At 43.1% G+C, this 8,454-nt stretch overlaps 1 protein-coding gene across 2 annotated transcripts; it reads right to left on the bottom strand.

Annotated features, from left to right (window-relative positions):
- Positions 1-2,202: 2,202 nt before the first annotated feature.
- LOC136422986 (uncharacterized) lies at positions 2,203-7,858 on the bottom strand. Of its 2 annotated transcripts, none has more exons than XM_066410957.1 (2): positions 7,695-7,858; positions 2,203-3,820 (listed from the first exon to the last, which is right to left on the bottom strand). In XM_066410957.1, the coding sequence occupies exons 1-2, from the start codon at positions 7,719-7,721 to the stop codon at positions 2,432-2,434; spliced, it is 1,416 nt and encodes a 471-aa protein (XP_066267054.1). In that variant the 5' UTR covers positions 7,722-7,858; the 3' UTR covers positions 2,203-2,431. The 2 variants fall into 2 exon arrangements, with proteins under 2 accessions (XP_066267054.1, XP_066267055.1); XM_066410958.1 differs by lacking the exon at positions 7,695-7,858 and adding an exon at positions 4,217-4,461.
- Positions 7,859-8,454: the final 596 nt, after the last annotated feature.

Here is an 8,454-nt window from a genome sequence, read left to right as displayed (position 1 = left end):
CTGATTGCACTAAAAGCGCGTTTCTGTTTTTCTTCCAAGTATTCAAATGGTTCCGCATGAACATTGCAATGCTGAAAGGGGTAATTACTTATTATGAATGTTGGTGACAGAATAATGGGTACACATTTACCCAGAAAATCACCTGTTTTGGTGTTAATCAACCGTCTTTAGTCTGTCACCATGGCAGCCATTGACGTCACGTACTTACAAAGGAGTGGGGTTGTATTTCATCTCCCTAATTGGCATCTTAAGCATGTCACATACCCCATATAACATAGATTGTTTATCGCATGTTTACAAGCAGCGTGGGCCTAGCCAAGGAAACCAGCTCTCAAGGTAGGGACACTACGATATGGCCAATTTACGAAACATGATCGGCGTCCAGGTCAAAATGTTTAGAAAACTCCCGCTCACTTTCATTTTTGCACTCACGTGATTATGACGTAAGTATTGTCGACCATACTAGAACGTTAAACCTATGCAAATTTGAATTGGTATACTGATATGTGATGACAGTTACATAGCTATGAAATTGGCTCACATTAGAATAGTTAGAGGCAAAATATAGCATATGTGTATAAAATGTGTCGTCAGTAATTAGAATTAGACTTCCATGCTTCAAACGTTGTTGTTTTAGGATTCAAAAGGAAGCGATGCGTGTCCAATCTCTATGTCACCAGGATCTTGCTTTGTTCATCGACATCAGGCCAGGGTACCAATTAAATTTTCTACTGATTCACTATGGTTTCAGGGGGTGATCCAGCACGACGACAAGATGGTAATGGGTTGCTGGTACATGTAGTAACGAATCGCACGACTTTTGTCAAAGACATTAGGAAAATTAGGATTCCGAAAGCATGTCATGTCCATGTATGTGCAATCTATTGTAATAATTGACCCCTTTTCTTTGTTGAGCCAATTAACTTACTTATATTCGTGTACAGTGCTAGCAAAGACAAATGCCGTCTAAATATGTCGGAGATTAAAAAAATGTCGATGAACGAGTGTCATTAAAATACCATCTATTAGAAATTACTGATAAAACACCAACACATGTCGTATTGTTGCAAACATTTCAATCGATCGTGCAAAACGCCACTGTAACACAACAATATGTCCTTTCAAATGCCACATTCATGAAATATGTATGTCGTAAGTGTGATTAAGTGCTTAGAATTGTGCATTAGGCAGATTGAACTCCAACGTCACATTATACATGTATGTTGTTAAACATGCAATCAACTGTGATTAACGACTGTCTTTCTTTGTCGCAGATCTGAGAGCATGGCGATTCACTCACCAATATTGGGACTTTGTACGTACAAGCACTATAACCTCAAATTGATATGTATTTCAATTCGAGGTGACAACATATCGAGTCACTTTGACGGCTAGCACTAGTATTGGAAACTGACCATAGTCATATTTTAGCAACTTTAAGGGTTTGTGAGTCAATATTGAACAGCATTTCCACGATCTTATATTGGATATCTTCGGAAATCGAACCATCGACAATATAATATGAAGTGTCTTTCTTGATTTTGAATTGGATACTAAATATCATGATAATTTTTCATAATCATGCATTCTCGTCTATGCTAATGATCCCCACCACCAGGTTCATGTTTTCTAGCCCTCCATAGACACACTGCTCGAGAGGAGCATGGAAATTAGCGATTCACAATAATAGAAAATGATCACCTATTACTTCTCATCATGAGTTAAGCTACCGTTATTGCAAAGGGTGAATGTTCTTGTTCTCGTGGGGTCGTGTGGCGCAATGGAAGGGTGTTTGGCCAAGAACCCAGTCGTCCCGGGTTGAATCACCTGACGCCACCGATGTTGTGCCCTTGCGGTAAACACTTTTCACGCCGGTCCTCACTCCACCCAGGTGCAAAAATATGTACCTGACTTAAGTTGTGGAGGTAAAAGGCGGTGCAAGGATAACAACCCACTGCCCATACGGCCTCAAAAAAGCTATGGGACTACATTATCAAGGTTAAGGATCTCTGTTTATCAATCAATCAATCAATCAATCAATCAATCAATCAATCAATCAATCAATCTATCATTCGCAGGCATCAGTATCTGATGCATGGCGGCTGCTAAAATGAATGCAAAAAAATGAATGCCGGGCCATGATCCAAAGGCAAAAAAAAGGTTCTCGTCTAACGTGCGAAAGAACAAAATGCAAACCATAGGTTGAAATTTCAAGTGCAGTTTAATTCTCAACAAACATCCGATACCAGAAGCGCTAATGGTATCGTGACGGGTGAAATATCAAAACTTTACTATAAATATTAAGTATGCATATTAGGTTATCAACAAGACATTATATATGCATATCAAGTTATCAAAAGTCGCATTACAAATTGTTATTTCTGAAAGCAGTAAATAAATAGACTTAAATACACGACGAGAATGACCAAAACTACCGATGTTCGATTCCGTACGAGGGAATGTAGGCATCATCTAATCTTTTGGATAGAGCTTGGACCATTTCATCGAGACGGCCGCGTTTTCCTACAGTAGGACAGCCAGATTTGCGAGACATCATTCGAAGACCGTTGTTTGCCGAAGCTTTCCCAAACTCGCCAGAACGATGGAATGGAACACTGGGTTTCCTTTTGCGTTTCCTGTTCTTATCTTGGAGGAAGCTGTTCCTGGTTGCTAAGGTGTTGGTTTTGGTCGAGGCACGCAGGCTTCTCTTTCCCTCCATGATGTTGTCTGAGCAATCTTTCCGTTTGTTGTGGAGTTGTGTTGCAGAAGAAGGCACGGATGCAACATGGCTAGACTTCTTGCTAACCGTCAGATCAATCGGTTCTTCTTGTTGTGAGAAAGCAGTCGTCTCAGAAACTAAACCGTCGTTTTTCCTGTTTCCAATCTTCTGAAGATCTTTCTCAGTTTCGACAATCTTTTCTTTCAGGTCGTTGATTTCCTCTTTGAGTGATGCTTGGTTGTCTGAGCTGTTGTATGTACCTGCCTGTGACAGATCAATTGGCTTTATCTCCGGCAGTTCAGCGTTAGGCACTTTGTGAATTGTGCGGGGGCCGGGATGTGGTTGTGGTTTTGATACGACATGGTATTTAACTACGTCGTCGTTTCTCGCCGTTGATGGTAGAGGTTTAATTGTGGCTGCGGGCACAGCTGTACCTTTGGTTGAACAGCCAAATGGCTTCCCTCGCCAAGGTTTCTGGGCTAAGGGCTTTGTTGCAGTCTCGGAAACGTTAGATCTCTCTGTCTCTGTGAGACCTTTCTCCTTTGCAGCTTTCGCCCTAGAGAGGTACTCAACAAGACCCTTCTTCAGTGAAGCCAGGGATTGTTGAATGGCCTCCGGTGGATGGTTTTCGTAGCGTTGAACATGGCTCGTGAGGAATGGAGCTGAGCTAGCAAACGCAAAGCCAGTATTCATGTTATTCTGGGTGAGAAATACCTGTCCCGCCTGGAGAAATTCGCACTGTTGTGGCGAAGACACGTCGCTGCCTTTTGTCACTTTGCCGGTGGCGACAGCCGCCATCTTGTTGAATTCCTCCGGCGTTATGGATCTGGCGTCGACAATGGTGGGTGACAGGAACGACTGCTGTTGCAGCTTCTCATGTGTACTGCTACGAGCTCCTTTCACGGAAGAACCGATCGGTTTGCACAGCCGTCTTCTCAGTTCTTCGGAACGCTGCCCGTTGCCATTTTTAGAGGCCATGGTTGTTGGCAGGATCACGGAAGGCCGCTTCCCCATTGAAGTGGACGAGCATATCGGCAGCAACACAACCGCGGAAGCCGTCCACGTCCTCCCCTTCTCTCTACTTTGGGCTGCGTGCGAAAACTACGGAAACAAAAGACTTCATGGGTTAAAGCCTAATCCCTCTCGTCGCTATAAACAAACACTACGTAGTAATAAAATCCACATCGTAGATTTCTTTAATAGTTCGTCTACATATAGGTGGACAATAAAGTTAACAGACACAATTAAACCATTTGTAGAACAGCTATGACATTGCTTAAAACGATAGTGCACTGAGAACAAAGCAGGAAACTTTCTCACACTAAAATCCCTTATCTACAGTGTAGCTGTCGTGCCTTTGCTCAAGATGGCTTCCGGCAAAATCAAACCCTGGTATTAGTCTGCAAAATATACTTCATACCCCGCCATTGATTCCAAACAGGATGTGCTACAAAATTCTTTGTTTCAGGATGCAGGTTTTAAGTTGCATAATCCTACCTTTGATACTCCTACGGATTACTGCCCAGCTCTAGAAATAGTAGAATGATCTAGAATCTAGAAGCGAAGGAAACGGTCTGTTCGTGTTTACCCGGCGGACTGTAGGCACCTAATGAGTCTTCTACAAACATGTCAACGTGGCAGACCAGCATTCATGGGCGGGGCCAACAGCCTCGTGACGCAATGGGGCATACTCAAATGGCCTGACAAGTCAAGGGCCCGGCATCTGTTCTTCGTTCATAAACCCTGAGCACAAGCGATAGCGTCAATCCCACACGGATTACTACCTCTATTCAAATATGGTGATCATTGTGATTAACGATAACGTACGTATACGGAAGAGCACACAATGACCTCCTGACCATTTCGTACGCAGACAACAATACCAACGCCTTGTATTTCTAACTTTCACGAACTACAAGGACGGATTTCATGCAGTCGTCATGTGACAACAAAGATAAAAGGGTAGCAATGTTTTCTCCTCTCATCATGATCAAAATCATACCGTTGAGGCAATTTTGCATTTTGGTCACGTAGCCAAAGGAAGTCAACAGGAAAGCAACCCGACCGTAGAAAATTGCCGATCACTTGCGGTAAAAGTGAACAAAGGTTTGGTACGTTTAACGGACGTGCCCTCCAGAAAAAAAAAAAAAATGCTAATTTGAAGGAAAGAATGACAGCGATGTTTTTGGCCCAGAACTCTTTGTATTCTGTGTGTAAAACGCGATCAACTTCGCTACTAGTACTGTCTGTATAGCAAGTGCACGCTTTACTAGTGTGGAGCCCCTTGGAATTCCACAAATTTGTTTTGATATTGTTCAAATACTGTTTTATTACATGTAAAGTACAGGGTGACTATGAAGAACAAATGAGAAACGAAGAACATAACAAAATGGAAAATAGCTTTGTTGTGTTCAAAAAGGACGCCGACATAGAAAGGAAACAGATTGTTGGGCCCACACATTTCTTTCAGTCGTGTTGTTTGTATTAGATGTGATGTATGTGTACAGGGTGACTAGGAGGAACAAAGAAGAAAAGAACACAACACAACAAAACGGAACAATGCATTGTTAGAACGAGTTTTAAAAAAAAAAAAACATACGAGCTAAAGCTGTTCACAAACAAACAGGCAGAAGATACACAGCCCCGGAAACATAATCTCTTGGCAAAGGTCATAGACGCCGTCTTTGTAACAAAACGAAAAGGAAGCAGACGATGCGAATTTAAAGCCTAGTCGGTGTTATTACTAGCCTCCACTAGGCCTTCCTACAAGGGCACGGATCACAGAATTCGACAAAAAAAAGGAATAATTAACCAGGAGAGTGAGACCACGGGAAGGTTTATATTTCCCCCTTGGCCCTCGGAAAAAAAGACCGCTCAAACCCTTTGGTAGCCAACCTCCCCTGGCAAATTGTTCTCCCTTTAGCCAGCGTAGTAAATCTGGTAGAGACTAGTTTAGACGTATCGTAGAGATAGACTGGTTTCCTTTGGTTTCGGAATGGTCCTTCTAAACGAGTCTCAAACGTTATAACTGGTGACAATAGGCTGTGAGATAAATCACCAAGTCATAAAAACGACTGCAAAATCAATTACCTCTTGAGTGCTTTTAATAATCACTAATGACGTACACAGGCGTTTCACCTGTACCTGTTTTGAACCATACTGTACCTGTACCTGTACCTGTTTTGAACCTGTACCTGTACCTGTACCTGTACCTGTTTTGAACAATGGCTACCTTTACACTAGTTAGCAGTTGTCTTTATATCGCTGTCACACAATAGACGAGTTTCGGTCGTATTTGTTGTTCAAAAGAAGGTCTCCAGACTTTAGAATTGACAGAGGGTCGAGCTTATTACGAAATCTATCCTAACACATAAGATGGGGCTTGGTCGGACCAAGGAGGTTATAAAGACCTTGGTCGGACCTGCGAACATCGGCCGATCTCTAAAAATCGAGTGGTGTACATGTTCGAGGGTGTGCAGCCTACAATTGAAACCCGGTTGGCGGGATATAACTTTGCGAATCGGATGTTGCAACAGCCACTTATATATATCATACCGTTTACGACGACCCACAAACCACGCAGCACCTCTGACTATTGCCCGCAGTATACAATATGCATGGTGTCACACACGAATCTTGAATCTCTTAAAATCAATCCACTAGTACCAGAACCTTTGCTTGGTACAGGAAGGAGCCCTTATCTCCACACAACTTCTTGTATTTACACCACAAACATTCCTGGCTGACGGACTATTGGGCTTGACGATAGCCTGATGATCACTGGGTGTGACAGCCGCACGACCGTGCAGTCAGCTCGTGACAAGGGGCCAAGAGTGTTCTCCAAAGCGCGTGGTGTGAATGCAAATATCGTGTTGTCCCAACATGACCCCATAGTGCATGTTATATATATGGAGAATCAGAACCAGAAAATCGCTATCCGCATGGCATAGCGCGGCGTTTTCCCCTCGGAAGTTGGTACGTAAGTTCAAGAAACTGTAGATTTGACCTGTTTAACTGACAGGGAAAGTTTTAACTGTTGAGTCATTGTGTGACGCTCGACCAAACCTTTTGTTGGCACTTCGTACGCAATGTGCCTCAGTTGATATTAACGTGCTTCTTCCCAACCCATCGTATGATTGATCAAGTTCAAGTTACCCAGCTTCACCTCAGGTCAACGTTCACGTGACGTCACGCATGATATCCTCATACCCGGTCTTCCGAGAAACTCTCATAAAGGCTTTTGACAAGAAACAATCATGGTGACACTTGGAAAATTCTGAACCGGAAAGTCGCTACACATAGCGCAACATAAATGCAAGAAACTTTAGATTTGACCCATTATTCAGGGAAAGTTTTAACCGTTGACTTGTCATTTTGTGACGCTCTACCAAAACCTTTGTTGGCCCTTCGCGATATGCCTTAGCCCATACAATGTACTTCTTCCCAACCCATAGTTAAATTGACAGCTAGGTCGAACCAAGGAGGTTATGGTCGAACGGTATTTCTGTGTATTGAATGATCTCAGCGTGACGGTAACGCTTGTGCATCACAAACTCCCGAGTCACAATGGCATGGCAGCAATGTCTTTCTTATGATTTAACTAGATACCGATAAATCATGAATCATGATTACTTAACGTTCTATATCGGCGGACTTTCCACACCGATTTCACATTCGTGCCTATATGCAAGTCCGAGCGTATGAGTTGCGTATTTACATTTTTGTCTCATAAGTAAAGTTTACAGCCGAGTACAACGTTTTTATCGGTTCGATAGCCAGACTGCACAAACGTGGGTCAAAGTTGAAAACAAGTCTTTCCCTTAAACGTTACTTATAGCAAGGAAACTAAAGCTCCTTGCTAATAGCTAAGCCAAACATGTCAATACGAAACTTATACTGGCGTGAACATACTAGAAGTAGAACGCCCCCTAAGTTATCATAAAAAAGGATGGAATATTTTCCCCACAAAGCTTACCCAATCTGGCTTCGAAGAACTGTCCATCCGACGTATTTCCACGGAAATCCACGACTTTCTGGAAATGTAGACTCTGTCGAGGATGTTGAATTTATAAAGTTACAATCTCAAAATGACCGACCGGGCAACAAGACGCGTCTTGTGACCACTATGCCGGAAGTGGGGGCGAGACAGTCATTTACGTCATCATGGAGTGTTTTGACTCAGTGCTAATCCGCCATGTTTTGTTTGGCATGGTGACGAGGTACATAGATTGCGTCACGACATAATAAACATGATTTAGGTTTGGCCTGCACAACGCTTGACAAAATAATGAATAATCTATGCCACTATTCAGAAAGAGAGAGGGAGAGGGGGACGTAGTCGTTGATTACCACGACGATTACACTGTTTGCACATGTTTGTAGCAGGTAGTGGTCTCAGTGTCAAGCCAAATTTCTGCCACTGCCGATTTGGCTCAGAAATACTCGGGTGCTTCCATTATGAATGAAATGAGAGAAGTGCATCACTCTCGTGGGCGTGGTAATTTTTCAAGCAGACGTCTATGCGGGTGGTGGGACGGGGGTCACGCTGCATGTAGAGGCTAAACCTATAGGCCTAGCCCTAACCCCGTAGAACCTATCCTCGCCCTATGTGGGTCCTGCTGTGCCCATACCCCAACCCCCACTCTAATTTATAGGATACACACGCACTAACCGACGAAGCAAAACTAGTCTGGCGGGGTGGAAATTTGGCTTCATGTCTGTATACAGGTACGTAG

This window comes from Branchiostoma lanceolatum, chromosome 17 (assembly GCF_035083965.1).
Source record: "Branchiostoma lanceolatum isolate klBraLanc5 chromosome 17, klBraLanc5.hap2, whole genome shotgun sequence".
Taxonomy (NCBI): domain Eukaryota; kingdom Metazoa; phylum Chordata; class Leptocardii; order Amphioxiformes; family Branchiostomatidae; genus Branchiostoma; species Branchiostoma lanceolatum.
Note: the sequence above shows the minus strand (reverse complement) of the source record. Positions and strands in the feature narration are given on the sequence as shown.

What these genes read in the sequence shown, in the direction of transcription:
- LOC136422986 (XM_066410957.1), bottom strand. Translation starts at nt 7,721, where the DNA reads ATGGACAGTTCTTCGAAGCCAGATTGG. An exon ending in GTTCTTCGAAGCCAGATTGG is followed by an intron (nt 3,821 to 7,694) that starts GTAAGCTTTGTG and finishes TTGTTTCCGTAG; the next exon opens with TTTTCGCACGCAGCCCAAAG.